Source organism: Abramis brama, assembly GCF_963993115.1.
Source record: "Abramis brama genome assembly, chromosome: 13".
NCBI lineage: Eukaryota > Metazoa > Chordata > Actinopteri > Cypriniformes > Leuciscidae > Abramis > Abramis brama.
Window position 1 is genome coordinate 14,575,660 of NC_139975.1, and position 19,577 is coordinate 14,595,236.

Here is a 19,577-nt window from a genome sequence, read left to right on the forward strand (position 1 = left end):
AATGACTTCTGGGATTTTTTTTTAGTTTGATTCTCTTTGATTCTGCACTCGATGCATCCTTGATAACAAGAACACATCCAGGTACTATCATGCGTTCTCTGTACTTGCGTTCTTGACTACTGGAACAGGACTTTGGCGATTAAAGATGGCCTAGTACTTGTGATTGTAATTTAAGCACATATGGCATAGTGTCAGGAAAATATAAAAAGGATTCCATTTGGTTTTGTACCTTGCAGAGGAAGCTGATGTTGAAGCCGAATGTTTGAGCATTTCTGGAGCCAGCGTTCATGTAATTCCCGACCAGCAGCACCATCTCCAAGAGCATGCTGAAACCTTCGCTCTTCTTTATCTCCTCGCAGGCGAATGTCACGTTCATGATATCTGGACGGATGTTGTTCACCTGCTCCTCAAACGTCAGCTTGAACAGGATCCCGTTCAGTCGAGGACGCAGCATCTTGACTGAGCTCATCTGAAATGGAGAAAAAACAATTTAAACTTACACATCCTCAGTTATCACAACACAAACACAAGGATTACTTCTGGAATATGAAATATTTCAGAATGAAACCAGTTTTTCTATCTGTTTTAGGACTAAATAGTTATTTAGCTATTGGTTAGCATTTTCAAAAGGACTGAATGGCCTAAAGTGGAAAAGGAACAGCACATTTAGAGTAAAGATTACTAAACCTCTTTTTTCCCCTTAGAATACAGCACACTTGATGAATCATTCACAATAAAACCATAAAGAAGGTCAAATATATCTGAGCCATGACACAGTGGCAAAAAATACCATAAATAAAATGAAGTATTTACCAGCACAATTGTGTTAACGCTGTAAACAGAAATTTTGCAACAAATCTTGTACGAATAAATGTCAGATTTTGCCGTTCACCTATAATTACATTTAACCGTAATAACAGCAACAATATAATTGTTTCTGGTGCTAGAGTGAGATGACATTTCAGTTAAAAGACAGCAAGGAGGAGGAGGAGGAGAGGAAGGAACAAGGAGACAAAAACAACAACATGAATCCTACAGGAGCTGCTCGTTGAGGAGGGCGACCTCAGACACTCTTGCTCCAGATTTCTGCATAATCTGATGCTCGCAGGCAGCCCAGAGATGCAGTCAGGATGTACCATTACCGCTCACATTTATTCATCTTTATGAGCAAGTTGCCGATCAAAAAACCCAGAATCGGCCTCACGCCCCCATGCATCACCCCACCCCACCTCCTCCCTGCACATCCAGATTTGATTTCTCTGTATAAGAGGAAATCACAATAAAAGAGGGTGAGTTGGTGACAGCTCTGGAGGGAGACGAGCTGAGAGTGACTTATTTCCCAAAGGAGCAGTGCAAGGTGGTGTTGATGAGGTGCTTCCACAGGCTGCCTGTATATTACCCGCCTTGAGCGCAGTCACAGGAGGAGACTGTCACAACGTGCTTCATTACGCTCTCCAAAGACACAGGTAGTGAAAGACAAAACACAGAGCGGTTGTTCTGTTACCCTGCTCTGAATTGATTCCTATGTGAATCTGCTGTCACCAGCAGGTTTGTCAGAAGCGCCATAATATCAGTGAAGGAATGCATATGCATCAACCTAGATCTGTGCATGACAGGACTACATCTGACTACAACTGTAAGGAAGAGTTGCTATGTAAAAGAAAAATGATTTGGAGTGCTTAAAGGAATCGTTCACCCCCCAAAAAATGGAAATTCTATCATCATTTGTTCACCCTCATGTTATTCCAAACACATCTGATGGAAAAAAAAAAAAAGAAGAGAGATGTTAGGCAGAGTGCTCTTGTCTATATAAAGTAAGAATACATACATACACCAAATACATAAACTTAGCTGCACGCAAAAATGTTGATTTATTAGTTTTATTTTATTACATTTGTTTACAGCTCACGGAAAACAAAATGGGCACCAGTTGTCATGACAACAACAAAGTTTATGCTAGCCGCTTTTGATTACTGATTTAGATAAATAGTTGTATTTATATAGCACCTTTCTTAAAGTCACAGTCACTTAAAGACAATCCATTGATTAAGCTGTCAATATATATTGGAATTGACAAGCAAAGAATTGACAAAAAGAGTTAACTTGTTCTCTTTTTTGCATCTTATGGAAGAAAGAAAGCCATAGGGTTTTTTAACCACATAGGGTGATTAAATGATGGCAGAATTGTTCACTTTTGGGTGAACTATTCCTTTAATCCAGGTGCGAGTCTCATCAAGTGAAGGCCTGTGCACTGGGCAGAACTAACCGATGTAGAGAGAAGCTTAAATATTTGAGACAAAGTTAAGACAAAGGCCAATTTTAATGGGATCTGGTCAATATAGGAATAGAGGAAGTCTAAAAGCCTTTCCAGTTTAAGAACTCGGGACCTATTCATGATCTGTAGTAAAATAAAGCTCTGGCTCACTCTTTATTATTAATCAAAATCATAGCTTCTGTCAGTCACAACCAGGCTACCAGATTTGACTTGTCATAAAAAATGCCCTTTATATTCTTGGCCTTTTAATTATACATTACTCAGTCTCTTTATATATTGAATAGCGCTGATCCTGCATGGAGCCTGAAGGCATTCTTTCTCCTGCTCTCTCTGTCTATGCCTAATTTCCCGATGCCCCCCATTCTGCTTTTCAGTTCAAAATCCTTCACACGGAAGTAGAGAGCTATTGGTGTGAACAGCAACAGAAATGGAATGGAGGGTGATTTTAGTATCAGAGAGAGAGAGGGAGTGGAGGAAACAAACAGGCGGATGTGGAACAGAGACGTGTGAAGGGTTATGCACTGGAGTGTGACGAAAGTAGAGGAGAAACAGTGAACCGGAGCCAAAAGAGAGAGAACGAATTAGAGGGGAAGAAAAGACTAAGAAAATGAGATTGATAAAATCGATAGGCAGCTGGAATGCTTTTTAGTGTGAGATAACCCCCCTTTTTTGCCAAATTATTGGTGCTGGTGCCAGGCCCAGTGTTTTGTACCACGTTTTGTTTGGCTTCTGATGTTGTTATTTCTTCAATTGAAAAGTGTACGGAATGATTCCAAGCTCCGGGTATGGCACCTGCACAGTGTCTCTGGAAAAGGCTGCACTCCAGACTCAAACATTGACCAACATTGAAACATTTAGGAATCAAATTACTTTAAGTTGTTAAATTACACAATTGCTCAAAACACATGGTTGATCATGGTGTCATCCATATTCATATATGTATTGGCCATTGGAAGCAAAAGATCAGAAAAGGTATGGAACAGTTGCAGTAGATATAGTTGTAATACTATGTATGTCTACTGTCCATAAACATGCCCTACATACGCACTGCAGTTCATTGGGTGCATTTTTTAAACCAGCAGTCACTAAAAGTACATGCTGATTGGCTGAGTCGATACACAGGAGTGTTTCTATTTTTTAAATAGATTGAATATAAAATTGACTATTGCTCTTGAGTGTTTTTCACTCAAATCATTTTGTGTTCCAATTTCAAGTTCCTCTAATTATCCAGAACAGTATTTGTGCCACATAGATATATCACTTTGTAACAGTATTTCTGCCTTTTAGGGGAGAACAAAAGTCGAGTGAAACATTGACTTGATTATGGTTCAAACAAAACACCCACCTTATTGCTTCCCCCAAAACAAAGATCTTGCTTAGAATCGATTTCACCTTACAACTGGAATACTATTCATTGCATCACAGCTCTGCTGTGAATGTTTATCATTAACAACTCTGTCATATGAACAACCAATTTCAAAAACATAAACGAACAGCACTGATTCTTAATTGATTTTTAGCCTTACATGACAGAAAATCTATCATAAATGCAACTGATACTTAGACAAAAAAGAAGAAAAAAAAGAAAGAAAAGGTTTGTCTTATTTGTAAACACTTTAGTCTGGGAACTGATAAAAAAAACTTTATCTAATACAAATAATAATACATATTTTGAATATTCATATTTTACATTTTGTCTCATTTGTAAACATTCAGTCTGGAGCCCTGAAATGTGTAAAAGTCTCCTGGAGCTATTCTAGTGATTTTAGGAACAATCTCAGTACTCACCACAATTCCAAACTGTTCTGATTCACAAAGCTCCTCATATTCGTTTTTCAGCTCTGCCAGATTGCTCAGCTCCTTCTGCTCAGGAAGGTTTTTGATCAGGTTCTGCAAAAAAAAAAAAAAAAAAAAAAAGTGCAAACAGACCCATCAGTACCACAGGAGAAAACACCTGCTGCCAGGTAATTTGGTGAACTAATCGCAGGGATGTGAGAGATGGTAGACGGTGGAGTATGGTTTAAATGAGGCCATAGCTTTATATGCTATTGTGCCTTATGCTGGCAGTCTGAAACACACTTGCGATTCACATAGAGACTCCCTAATGTTCACATCTTTCCCTATTCCTGCACACTGCCAATCTCAGATTGGGCTTTAAAAATCTATAGAAGCTCAATTCAAGGGGAAATATTAATGCTGATCTTGACTCCATCTTGTTTTCTTCAGCTTCTTAACAAGTTGGGACTAGATAGTGCCAACACTCTCCAAAGAAAATCTGCCATGCATTACTCTTGGAGCTCAGCCGAGGTCAAAGTTTTACAGTGCTGAGCAAATGACGTTCAAGGTGACTATGAGAAATAAGGGAATAAATACCACCCCCATGCCCATATAATTTAAGATGTCACTGAAATGTCCCTGATATTTATGGCTTTCTTTTCTTTTCAGCCAATTTTGCCACAAAAAATTTGCCACTTTACCGATATCAGGAACTCTATTGCCTACCTTTACACCCCAAAACATTTTCATATTGCTCGTACAACTTCACAATTACCTCTAAGACTAAAAGCACGCTGTAGGTGATGTGGGCGAATGAAACCTTCATTTTCTCTAAATGCTAATTGTGCTCATAAAGGTCAGCTGAGTAAATGAAAAGAAGCATGGCAACTTTTTTTCACCAAAGAAGAGGTGCCCTTTTCATTGGTAGACTTCCTCTCTCATTATGTCTTCTAATTTGGTTGGCATAATCACACATAGCCAATCCTGCTGAGTTCCCAGCATATTACAAGCTCCAGCTGATGTGAGGGCTGGCATGTGTGTCATATCTTCAATATACTGTAAGTACATAACTGAAATATTAACAATAACTGCCTTTCTTGTCCTCCCTGTTGGAAGCATGGCCTAATCCTAATTAAATGCTTTTATGTGGTCTCTCTCTGAAATAACTTCAAATGTCGTGCTGACAATAATAAGCCTGACGCAACACAAAGCCAATGCACTGACACCTGGATATTGAACAAAATAAAGTGTATCTAGTGCTGAGGGATTTTGATGAACTTTACTCAAATAAATAATGGATAAGAATCTCTCACGTACAAAGGAATGTTCAGAAAGCAGTACGATAAAGAAAAATGTGATATTACTATAAACTAGGCCTTTAAACTCCAGTGAGTTTGGTACTATTCTCAATAGTAAACACAGACAGCATTGTAGAGATTTTTTTCTCTTTTTCTCCGTAAGACATGAGCTTGCTTTTGATGAGATAATCATTAGCTTTGTTCTTTCTGGAATAGATGAATATATGCATAAGCACAGCTCTTTTTTTAAGGATGCCTAACACATCCACTTTCCCAAGTTCAAAGCAAACCTAGACTAAAATAAAAATGTGTCAGAAGCCTATAATTGTCTGGACAATGAGATAAAACTGACAGTTGACTCCATCATCTCAGATGTTAAATTAAATAAATGTGCTGAGAGGCTTTGAGATGTTTCAGAAAAAGCCTGCAATCGAGCAGCAAAGATCGGCCACGTTAGGGGGAGGGATTACGGTAAAACGGCCTTTCTCTTGTCTGAAAGAGTCTGAGGAACATTAGCCCGGCGGTTCGGCTGAGGAACAAAGCTCCCCTAAACAATGTATCATTGATTTTGAATGAAGCACAACAACACAGCAGCACACCATTCAGCCACAGCAATCATCATTGCTAATGTGCCGCCAAATCTCATTATTGGAGTTGTATTTCTCCATCGCCACTCGCAGAGACGAGACAAGCGATTAGGGTTCGCCGCTGCCTCCTTTCCAAAGGCATCTATAGGACAACCCGCCAAATGGAGCAGAGAAGGAGGGAAGATGAAACAAATGGGGCTAAAGTGACAGGAGAGAAAACGCTGTTAATTGCTAATACGCTCGTCTATGGTTTACATAATTATCGGAGTCCCGCATCTTGAGCAAATGACACGCAAGCAGAGCCATATGGGAGGGTTGGTAAGAGGCAGTTGAACTCTGAATGAATCAGTCTGCTCTCTCCAGGCCTACAGACTCAATCTGCATCTGGGAGGGGGGTTAGCAGAGCATGGGCCCTAGCAGACAAGACATGCTATGCTAATAATCCAGCCATTTGGACTCTCACTGCAGGACCAGATACATGCATGCTGTCACGCTTTATTCTTCAAGACACTGCTCATCTCAATGTCATTTCAGACTTCATGACCTTATTTACTTCCTTAAGTTCCTGATCTTAGTTTAAGAGACTCATTCGTGCAGGTTATTCCTAAGGTTTAAAACAAAACAAAAAAGTTTTGTAATCTTTAATCTAAATGCAAACTTTTCTTCCTCTAAAACAAATGTCCTTTTCCAATTATCTTTTCACATAGGATAATGTTAACCAATAGCTACACAACTTTTAAGCTATTATTTTAAATTAATTAAATTAATTATTTGAATGCTTTAATTATAGAAATAATACAAGAATTTTAACTCATATTTAATATGCATTTCTTCTGTTATGTAGCATGCAGGATGGATGGATGGATGGATGGATGGATGGATGGATGGAGTATCAATTATGAGTAGATTTGGTGTGTCGTACCACTGTTATGCGGATGAGACCCAACTCTACATACCTATAAAACATAAAGATAACTTTACATATAAGAGATTACAAGACTGTCTTCACGAACACAAGCTGTGAACAAACAAATCAATGCCACAGTCAGCGCCAGTTTTTACCACCTATGCCGGATAGCCAAAGTCAAACCATTTTTAAACAGGGATAGCTTTGAAACAGTTATTCACGCTTTTATTTCAACACGACTCGTCTACTACAGTATAACTTATTATATATGTCGGGTTACCGCTCTCTTCCATCTCTCGTCTCCAAATTGTCCAAAACGCGGCTGCCCGTCTGCTCAGTGGCAGCCAAAAACGAGATCACATCACCCCAATCCTACGTTGTCTGCATTGGTTACCAGTCCGATACAGAATTTATTTTAAAATTCTATTATTTGTTTATAAATCTCTCAGCAACCAAGTCCCCAAATACCTTTCTGACTTAAATTTCACTCACAATCCATCCAGATCACTTAGATCAAGAGATCAACATCTCGTCTGTCCAACGATCTCGTCTGTCCAGCGAATCATTTAAATTCTTGATAAAAACACTTTTTTCTTGTGCTTTTAATCTACGGTAACTTTTATGTTTCTTGCTCCGTTTTGTTTTTTTCTCTTACTTTCTTGTACAACATTTTGGCCAAGCAAGGTTGATTTTAAATGTGCTTTATAAATAAAATTTGATTGGATGGATGGATGGATGGATGGATGGACGAACGGACATAATTTGCACTGACTGAGCACTGCTATTGTGCCTGGGAAGACTGCAATTTCAATGTTGAGTGAAACACCGGAATTAAGGTGCATTTACTTGTGCTTTGGTACGTTTCCATGTAACTGTTAAAACGAGGAGAGTCTGTAAGTGTAATGACTGCCAAGTTCTTAAATGATACAGGAATTAATCCAGTGTTGGAAGAGGATAGAGAGAAGGAAAGCAGGACAGAGAAGGCTCAGAATAAGAAAACATTTAGACTGAATGAAAATATCTGAGGTTTCCAGCAGTATACTTTGATCTCTGATGTTCACATTTTCCGATCACACACTCAACCTATGCCAAGTTAATAATTGTAAGTCTTCAGTCAGAACAGAGACTCTGGATATGTTCAGATTAGCATACTTCCACACTAGTCTTACTAGTTCTGCCGTATAGAGTATAGTATGAATACTATATGAATGCTTAAATTACTCTGAAGACATTTGCCAAAATCAGCAATGCACTGCATGGAACACTTTGTCTCTCAATGCTACCTTCCATTTCCAATGTGATAAATGAACACCCCCTTTTTTTTTTTAATGTTCCTGCCAAAATTTAAGACATGTTTTCTACAAAGAAAAAAAAAAAAAAAAAAGAAGAAAAAAAAATAATAATAATAGGAATGCACCAATATCTAAACTTAGCAATAAGCTAATAATTATTGTGATGTCATGGACAATAAACAATACATATAATATTAATATTATTTCTCACAATATTATTGGAGGTATGAAAGATATATTTTTAATTTCACAATCTGCAAAATATTAAAGTGTTGTTGGTATGTTAGTTATTTAAGAGTGTTTTTTTTTTTTTTAACTGAACATTAGATGATGGCAACTGTAGTTTAAATGTAAAAATAGGGGAAATGAGCATACACCATTTAATATTCAATATTAAACAACACAATTAAATGAAAAAGTCAGCCAATATCAGTAATAATAAATAGTACGCTTATATATTGTACATATATGCAAGATAACCATGTTTTAGCCATTTTTATTTTCTTGATAAAAAGATGCCACTCACATGCAACACCACAAGGTCATGTGACAAAAATATGTTTAAAATGGGATAGTGCCTACTGTTCCACTTACTGAAACTAACAATAAATTAAATAATAAACAAACATATACATTTTAATGTACAGTGTTCTGTAAGTAGCAATCTAGTTTTCCATTTCAAACACAGCCTCTAAGTCAAAGGAGTGTTTTTACACTTATCTGATTATCCATCAGCAGAGGGTTTGTTAACCCAATAAGTGAGACAGCATGCACAATACAGGCTAAGGGAAAAAGAACAGCCATTACAACAGGCGCACCATGCTTGGGTAGATGGAAATAAATTACTCCCACGGACGACTCTCCCCGGCTCAGCAAAGCATATGCCCAACGGTAAAGTCAGAAACGAGGGAAGATCAACAAATCTCAAATTACCCTCCCAGGGACAGCACAATCAATAAAAATGTTCTACCAGCAATAAACTCTTTATTAAACTGAAAGAATTCACAAAAGGAGGGGTGCACGGGGGGCTGTAACCTTGCCTGTATGTGATGCCAAACACAGAACTCCTCGTCTGAACCAGTCAGGTCTGTTGTGGATAGGGCTGACAGATGTGATAACAGAGTCTGTTCGCCCTCCTTTTTTTCTTCTAATTGATCTGTTCTTAATTTTTTGGGACGCATTGCCGCATGCAGCTCAGGCTCTCTCTTGGCCAAGCACACATGAAACATTATACAGTCGCCTTCCTGCCGTGCCGTCTCAGCAGGTCTCGGCACAGCTTTCGGTAAATCGTTTCAGGGACCTCTGCTTAAATCAATACTGGAGAACTCTGTAACATACCCAGACAGACATTTTAAAAATATTACTTCATGAGGGCTATATTTGTGTGTTTCAGTAAATATTTTACTTGTGCACATAATGACTTTATTTTGAAGAGAATACTTTGATCTCTGTAAAGAAAGCTTATGTATCATGCAACAAAAATGTCACAATGTGATGCCTCTAAGAGAAATAAATGGCTCAGATTAGAGTAAATCTGTTCTTCCATGTAATGTAGAGCGCATGATTCAGCCCGACATCAGAGTTGAACGACCTGTTTGATGAGTTAGTCACCTTATCTCTCAGAAACCTAATGCACATGCAGTCCTTATCAAACTTACTTATTATAATAAATAAGCAGGGTAATTATCATGACACCGTCAATGCAAACAGCTTCTATCCAATTAGGATGCAATACAGCATTGGTCTACGAAATTAGGTCACAATTTTATCACAGCTGTGTCTCATGACTTAATAACACAGCACTCCACTTGCAAGTGTAATCACACACTTCCCAGGAACTTGCACCAAAACACGGCAGACTATTTTAAGGACATGTACAGTGGCTTGCGAAAGTTTTCAAACCCTGTAACTTAGCTGCTAAATTAACTACTTTTTTTTCCCACATACACCATAATAAAATAATAATAATATTAAAAGAAAAAAAGATTTGTGATAATTGCAAATTTATTAAAAATAAACAACTAAAATAATTACATTGCATATGTATTCATACCTTTTTCTGGGACGCTTGAAATGCATCTTGTAGGTGTTACTACACTTCGAGTGGTGATAACCTGGGGCAAATTGAATTGAATAGGTATGATCTGGAAAGGCACACACCTCTCAATAAAAGATCTAACAGCTGAAAATGTATATCAGAGCAAAAACCAAGCCATGAGGTCAAAATAACTGCCTGTAGAGCTCAGAGACCGGATTGTGTCGAGCCACAGATCTGGGGAAGACAGGTGTGATGGTCCTGCTGTATTGATGGTTCACAAAAGCATGCAGCCTCCATACTCCTTAATAGAAGTAGTTTGAAACAACCAGGACTCTTCCTAGAGCTGGTCTCCTGGCTAAACTGAGCAAATTATGGAGAAGGGGCTTAATTAAAGTTGGTCTTAATTAAAGCTGGTCACCAACATCAAGCTGATGGTTGATGGTTGAGCTCCGTGATCATATATAAAAAAGTGACGTGACGGCAAAGTATGGCAGCCCATACTCAGAATTTATCCTCTGCATTTAACCCATCCAAGTTAGTGGACAGCCCTTTTTGCCACCCATTGATGGATTGGGGGTTAGGTGCCTTGCTCAAGTGCACGTCAGTCATGGGTATTGAGGTTGGAAGATTTTTCCTGCTGGTATTGAGAAACGAACCGTCAACCTTTGGGTTACAAGTCTGACTCTCTAACCATTAGGCCATTAGGCCCAAATCTCCCCATATGGGAGGACAAACATCACTGCAACACTCCACCAACCTGGGCTTTATGGCAGAGTGGCCAGACTGACACCTGGTGATCTTACAAACAGACAGAGAATACACAGATACACAGTCACTCAGGAGGCTAATTTTCCTCAATGGGCACAACATGCGACACATTAGAGGGTTGTGCAGTTGGCATTAAGCTAATCTACAGAGTCGCACTCTGACAGATTAGAAAGGGATCTCTACTCCGCTAAATCAACACCTCAGACTGTCACAGTCACTAGCCACAGTTGGCGACTGACAGGCGACAAACCTGGGATGACAGATTCCAAAATCGCATTAAACTAAATGAGAGAAAAAAAGAAAAAAAAATGGATTATTTGGGTCATTGAGCGATAGAACTGGCAAAGCTGACATACCTACCATGACATTAATTTTGTCTTTCTAAAGAATTTTTTTTCCAGAATATGGGGGAAATTAACACCTGAGCAGTCTGTTACATTTTGTGTGTGTGTGGGTGTGCCTGCATGTGCTCGTACTTGTAAAACTATCTTTGTGAGGACCGGTTTGAGTTTTAGACAATCGGAGTGAGGACAAAGAGAGTAAAGTGAGGACATTTTGGCTGGTCCTCACTTTCACTCCTTTAACCCTCTGGGGACGGTGGTCGCTATGGGCTGAAATATGTGCCACCAGAAACTGAATTTGAATCAATTATATTTGAATTTGAATTGCTAAACTTGAATAATTGCATTGGAAAACTGAATTTGAATTTTATAATTTGAAATTGAATTTATTTGTTTGGAACTGAAGTCCAATACAATTTGATCCTCACTGAAAATTCAACTCTCTATATATCCTCACATTCAGTTCCCACAATTCAGATTCAGATCACCAAATTCAGTTTCAAGTTACTGTGACAGACATCCGGGTAGTTGGAGGATGAAGGAAGAGCAATCGAGCGCAGATCGATAGATAGAGTTATCCCTTATATACAGTATATATCTGCCTGAATATATATATAAGGGATAATGTATATAGCGAGGCGGTTGTTATAGTGAATAACAACCCCGACAGGTCTTGAATCAGCTTGAAGGGGTTGTTATTCGCTATAACAACCGCCTCGCTATACATTATCCCGCTTATTACATGGCTACCTACAAAATAAATAAATAATATGACACAAATTATTGATTTAAAAAGGAGTTTATTGATTTAAAAAGATTGTATTGCTTCCGCTAAAGAAAATAGTCCGTTCCGCGTCCATAGCAACGCTCTGTTTTTCATGGCAACGGTGTGATATACTTCGCACATTGGAATTCAACCAAGCCATGTAATAAGTATATCACACCGTTGCCATGAAAAACAGAGCGTTGCTATGGACGCGGAACGGACTATTTTCTTCAGCAAAAGAAAACTCAACTATTTCCTCCAGCAACGTTGTGTCGGTTTTGGCTCACAGGAAGCGGGCAGTAAGTCTCTAGATCCTGCAGCCGCAGACAAACTCTGCTGCCCCGCTGTAGTTTCTCTCCGTCCGCCGGCCACCGGCAAAGGCAGTGGAACTTCCCGCCGAAATATACGTACTCCCGATCACCACTATGTCTTTGGCCGGTCCCATCTGGATCAGCGGGGACCGGTGCAGCAGCGAGGTGAAGCTGTGTTCCTGCCCGGGAGAAGAGACGCTGCTGCGGGCCACGGAGAGAGAGAGGCCATAGGTTTCATTCTCACCTGTGAAATGTTATCCCTTGCTGTTATTTTTTATTTTTATTTTTTTCCATTTCTTTCGTTCTAACATCCATAAGCAGCACAACAGTCTGGCATATTAGTGCTGAGTGATGATCCTGCGACACTGAAGTCTATCTCATAGATATAACATGAGATATAATGACTCTATCTATCGATATCGATCTGCGCTCGATTGCTCTTCCTTCATCCTCCAACTACCCGGATGTCTGTCACAGTAACTTGAAACTGAATTTGGTGATCTGAATCTGAATTGTGGGAACTGAATGTGGGGATATAAAGAGAGTTGAATATTCAGTGAGGATCAAATTGTATTGGACTTCAGTTCCAAACAAATATACAATTCAGATTCAGTTTTTCAATGCAATTATTCAAATTAAACAATACAATTTCAAATTAGGGCAATTCCGCGCAAAACTGTCACATCCATAACGCCAACTAAATACAATGGCATTGTGTTGGCGTTATGGATGTGACAGTTTTGTGTGGAATTGCCCATTATGTGATTCAAATTCAGTTTTCCAATGCAATTATTCAAGTTTAGCAATTCAAATTCAAATATAAATTATTCAAATTCAGTTTCTGGTGGCACATATTTCAACCCATAGGTCGCGCCGGCGTGACCAGCTCGTAACCATCTACGCCGGAGCCTCTATGCTGTAGAAAACACGTTGGTTTTAATTTATACTTCTGTGTCATTGTCCGCGTTGACGCGCAATTACTCATGCAGAGGGAGCATGTGTAACCCGAGGGAACGGTTCTAGCAGACCAATCACAGCGCTTGCGTCTGCGTAGAATTGACGCGTTGTTACATTTTTAGAGAGGTGCACGTCAGGGTACGCCGAAGGGTACACGCGCAACACACAGCCTACGACGTAGCTACGGCAGGAGTTTGACGCAGAAGCATAAATTGGGCTTAACCCTCTGGGGTCGGCAAACGCGCCTAATATATCATAAAAACAATATGTTACAGACAAAATATGAAAGACAACACTTTATTGACTAGTTGTGGATAGATACATTTTTTACAGTAACATAGACTACTGCCACTTCAAATCGCCAATTTCTGCTCATATGTTAAATATATAGTATGTTTTGTCAAAAATAAAGTCATCAACTAAGATGTTATTATATTGTTTGTTCCAATGTAGGCTATATTCAGAATAATGAATCCTTAACTTTGAAAAATGTATGATAAAATGTATACTTTTAAAAAAAGAAAGATTACACTTGAAATATTGTTAAAATTGTAAATGTTGTTGATTTACATGTGATAACTTTTAATAAAATAGCAAAAAATATATTCACAAGGTAGATGTAAACAAAATTTTAATAGGCCAATATAAGCCTTCTCATTCAATTATTTATTATTGTTTTTTATTATTGACACATTTGGGGAGAGGATATATTCCAAAACCTTCTGAAAATACAGTATGAGAATTAACTGCACAATTACTAGAAATGTTTACCTTGGATATTATACAATTTGCATGCATAAAAATTTTGTGGAAAAAGACCTTCTTTTTTTTTTCAAGATGTTTCCAACTCTAACTTTGAACCAATTCTGTAGAATGGCCCATATAGCCTATATGAACAGGATTTGTTTAAATTTTAAAAAAAAATGTATTATAAAAATGTGCTTTTGACTTTCATTTATATTTGGATAATATTGTTACATACATACATATATACACACACACACACACACACATACATACTTACATATATACATATATATGTATATATATATATATATATATATATATATATATATATGTATGTATGTATATGTGTGTGTATATGTGTGTGTGTGTGTGTGTGTGTGTGTGCATATATGTGCATTAAATGCAAGGGTTCATTAAAAATGTTACAAAAAGAATTCAATTAAAATGAAATGTTCTTTTGAACTTTTTCATCAAAGAACCCAAAAATATTAACCAGCGTAACCGTTTTCAACATACCGGTAATAAGAAATAATAATTCGAAAATTAGAATGATTTCCGAAGGATCATGTGACGCTGAAGACTGGAGTAATGGCTGCTGGAAATTCAGCTTTAACATTACAGGAATAAATTACATTGTACATTTTATTAAAATAGAAAATAATCGTTTTAAAATGTCATTGTGATATTGAATAAGCATCTCATGCAGAGGAGCCTACCAGCTCTGTGCCAAAACCAAGCTTCAATTAAACTCAAGGGGGATGAGCAGTTTTTTCTGCTTATGTAATAATCTGGAAGCTTGGCACACCTCTGTCCTTCTCGTCCTGTCCTGAACGTACTTTTCTCAATATGCAAATGACAGGTAACAATACACAGGTTGCTCGTCACCTGTTGTAAGTCTCGAGAACAAAAGCTGGCACCGTCACCATGCCCTGCAACCAACCTTTGAGCCATATAATGAGGGCTCATGAATATGTATGAAGGCAATGTCGAAATAGCAGACAATCCGGGTGATTGACAAACAAGATACACAATAATAACAAGCAAGGGCAAACACGAAACCCCTAACAGGCACAGCCATCCACAAGCATGCTAAGAAGGCCATAGCAGAGCTGAAGTGAGGCGCAGTGGGAGGGAGCGCTGACAGGGCATACGTCAGGATGGACAACTGGCTTCTCAGAAAATGTTAAGAAGATTTCAGTCAAGGACGCTACCTTACATCACCCTAATAAGCTATTAATGTGATGCCAGATTCCTAAAAACTCAAGAATGCAGTACTGTCATCTCTAAAGCTGTGGTACTGTATCACACAGGACAGAGAGTGTGGTTATCTGTCATCATTACACATTATGCATTGGGCTACATACTTTATTAGCTGCCGTTATGGTGCTTTGAGTGTAGCAAAAAGAGATTTCAAGGACAGACGATTGAATAATCATACTCTGTTTTATTTTCATTTTGTCATTTCTGTGCCTCTAAAGTCATCAAACGAATTTGCCAAACATTACCACCAGTAGGTAAGCAGCTTTTAAAAATCGAATGCTATGTAATGACTTGTTGCACTTTTTGTACATGCCAAAACATATACAAATCAAGGAAAAGATAAAGTTGTTTAAAGGGATAGATGGGCAAAAAAAACATTGAGACATTTTTCAAAATCTTTGTTGTGTGTTCCACAGAAGAAAGCAAGTGATTAAGTTCTAAAACAACATGAGGGTGAGTAAAGAATTTTTAATTTTGGGGGTGAACAATCCCTTAACATGTAAGAAAAGTCATCTGTAAATATTCTTGAGTCTACAATGATATGACATTAGCATCACAAATCATACAATAGCAATAATATTTTTGCATGATTTACTTTTTATTCATATTAGTACCGAATGCAAGCGAGCCTTAAAAAAGGGCCAGCGTAGGTGTATGTATGAAATATCTGCAGTTTGAAAAGTATTCTGACCAAAGGGACTCATAAAGAATAATTCACAAGGAAGGAGTGAAACAGGATTGAACGTTGCACATTTCCAACTGATCAACTCAGGGATCAAAAATACATGAGGTGCTAAAATGAGAAAAATGGGAAGTATGGAGTTCCTTTGAATACTGAATTGCACAAAGGTACATGTAACATTAGTACATTTTCTTTGCAGTAGTCTAGCAGTCAGTGGGGATGAATACTAAGGAATGACTGGCATAATTCATAACAACGAGAAGGTACTGCAGGGGCATACTAACGTGGCAAGCAAATGTTCAAAATTGAACAGTTTTTTTTTTTTCCATTCATAATGCATCTACTCTCTCAGGAAATAGCCTATGAACACAGGGGTGACACCGATCTGTGGTAAAAATCGATGGAATGACACATCGTAAGTGATGATGTCACTGGGCTCTGGGGAGAACCTGATTGTTAAATTGACAGTCTGTGTGGCGTAGTCCTGTAGTTCCCGTAAAAGTTGTTTGACCTGTCTCCCCCCACTTCACACAATGATAAACATAACGCAGTCATGCTATAGACTATCTTCTATGATTGAAAACACTATATATATATATATATATATATATATTTTTTATTTTTTTTTTTTTTTTTTTTTTTTTTTTTTTTGTCAGAGTTTGGGGACTGCATGAATAAATTAATTAATGGCTGAATTAAATATATAGTCTCTGATAATATTTAAAAAAGATGATTAGAGGACAATATAGTTTGTAGTAGTTAATATATATAAATATAAAATACTAAATTGTTTATCTTCATTCTAGTTATTTATAGATTTCAAATGCACACCAAGGTGTGCAAAATCAAAACTGCATGTATATGACTCTGCTTCCAACATGCAGCATGCATGAATCGAGTTAGGGTTACACAGATATCTGTGAATCTAATGAGAGAAGAAAGCTGGATAGCAATTAACACCACGTTATTGGGCAATGACTTAATAAATTGGCCAATAATAGATATGATGATATTTTAGTTTAGTTTAAAGCAAAAGAGGAAAGATCACTCGAAATCACAGCAGAAGTATCAAAGCCCACAGTACTATTTCCTGTGAATAACTGGCTATCATTGAACGCATTAACTGAGCTGAGCTGAGCTTAGCCCTGCTGTAATGAAAGAATGTGAGGTTATAAGAGAAACGTGCAGTGGGTCATTTTCAAATGAAAGCTATTAGTGTTCATTACACAGCTCCCTGTTGATAGCGCTATACAAAGAGTACAAAGGTTGAGTCCATCTTGAATATGATGTAGATAGAAAAGCTTATTAGAATTCCAAGATAAAGTTTTGCTCCAGGCCAGCACAGTGCCCAAGTACAACACTCGTATGGAGAGTGAGTAAGAATAAGAAACATTCATCCATGAGAATGTAGCGATTGGGCGGTGAGATTGTTCTCTAAAACTCTTCTGCCGAGAAAACTGCTGACAAAATCCTTGTTTATCCCTCACCATTCTCTTCTTTTATCAGGGCTAACCTGTTACTTTGTCATCAAATTGCATTACATTGAAGTGTGGTCTGTTGTCATATTCTCAGCACACTATAATGCCACTGGTGCATTATTTCAGAGAGAGCCAGAGCCTTTGAGAGCTTATTAATGATATCTGCATTGTTCTGGCTTTTGGCATCAGCGGTACAAGGGCATTGAACCAAAAACCACTATCCCAGCATTAAAGTCTTCCCAGAGGGCTGCGGGAGGGTTCTTTGAGAGATTAAGGCACCACTGGAGAACACAAACTTAAGATACTGCCTTCCTGGCAGCAAATTAGAAATCCTGGTGTGTGTTTCTCTAATTATCGTCTAAATTGATTACAGAGATTTAGCAGAATCACACAAGATTTTCTGTAAAAAAAAAAAAAGAAAAAAAGAAAACCTTCAGGCTTATCATCACACATTTCATATGGGGTCAGAAGGGTGTAGCTGCTGAACTCAGTTGTGCGTGAGAGAAATGGATGTGTATTAATATAAAAGCATGATGCAGAGTGAAGGGGATTAGTCAGAGTGTAAGATTTAAGGCTGTGGCTTCATTGGTGGCTTGAAAAAAGCAGAGCTGAGCATGGCTTCTTGGGGCGAAAACAAGGGGTGCAAACACAATGCCGGCGTATGAACCTTGGTCTCTTATGCACATGCCCAGTCTTCAATCTCTTTCTCTTCTATGTCACACCTCTACAATGGGGCAGAGAGTCTCTGTCAGCATGTACGCCTTTTTCATGAAGACCTTTGCTTGGACCAGTGACTATAAAAAATGCTTTTTATCTGATTGTTTTGCAGGCTCTTTGTTGTCACTGGGATGACGGTTCTTTGCTTGTGTGATAGGAAAATGTGGAATGACATCAACAAAGCAAGAAGAACTTAAAAAATGGAAAAGAGGGACAGAGTCAAAAATAAAAGCAAAAGAGAGAGGCTAAGCCACATTCCTGTCAGAGAGAGACAGAAAGAAAGAAAGCGAGAGAGAACGACTGAGTGAGGCATTGCATTTTTCTCCAGACAATGAAAAGTAAGTGTCTGAGTGCTTAGCTGTGCAGGCAAGTGTTAGATGAGAGGCTTCACACGCCTACTGTATGGATGCTACACCCCACCAAGCCTGCTGGGGTTTACAGATATGTGCATCGCTCGCATGATCAGATAAAGCTAGAGGAGTATTGTAAGTGTAGGATGGAGTACACTGAACCAATCAGCTCCAAAGCAGCTGTAGGTGACTGTTTAGCAAAACTGCCCACACTAAGACATCACTTACATTATAGATCAAATTCAGAAAAATACAGAACTTTCTTCTCTTCATGGCACCTACACATAAGATTATGCTGTGTCACAGGATGCTGTGAATCATTTGATTATCCTTTGACTATGCACCTTGAGGATGTATGGGTAGAATACAAGGTGTAAAATGAAAGTGACACTTTGTTATGTGACCACAGCCTGAGAAGAACTCTGATATTGCCACCAATCTGAATTCAAATAAGAATTTTTTTTTTTCCATAAAAAATAAAAATAAAATAATATATATATATAATTATGAAATACTTAGACAATAGAACAGAATTAACATTTATTAAACATTTATTTAGAAGTAATATATAGAACATCACTCGCTCATCCGTGATATGCTAATTTCTTCTAACAGCCAGTCTGAATTGTGAGTGTGACCACTGGGAAATTTACACTCATCTGGCCATCGTTCCTATTTTGAGACATGACATTTCCTTGATGTAGTGTGAATGATGTCAAGGTAGACCAGCAACCACCATGAACTTACCCTAGGAGAAAGAAAAATGAAAAATAACAATACTCAGAAGTCTCTCTATCCATATTGCTTGAGTTGTTCAGAGGCCAACTGTCTGTGGCTTCAAGCCTACCAACAAACCTCTGCCAACATCCCGTCGGCACGACTGAGGCATTACTGTCATTCCAGAGAGCCACTAAAAAGCCTATACCATTACTGTGTAAGGACATAAAACTGGACCTGTGCATTACCTCCCCCTCAAGGATGAGGATATCATGCCATGGCTATTTAAGTTCCAGGGATGACGATGGGG

At 38.2% G+C, this 19,577-nt stretch overlaps 1 protein-coding gene across 7 annotated transcripts in view; it reads right to left on the reverse strand.

Moving 5' to 3' along the window:
* The window catches only part of diaph2 (diaphanous-related formin 2), a 444,655-nt gene that overhangs the window by 176,804 nt on the left and 248,274 nt on the right, over window positions 1-19,577 (reverse strand). For all 7 annotated transcript variants that reach the window (XM_084132527.1, XM_084132524.1, XM_084132525.1 and 4 more), the window contains 2 exons: window positions 4,064-4,165; window positions 230-469 (listed from right to left, as the gene is read on the reverse strand). In XM_084132527.1, the coding sequence (XP_083988653.1) occupies window positions 230-469; window positions 4,064-4,165 (342 nt within the window). The remainder of the gene's footprint in view (window positions 1-229; window positions 470-4,063; window positions 4,166-19,577) is intronic.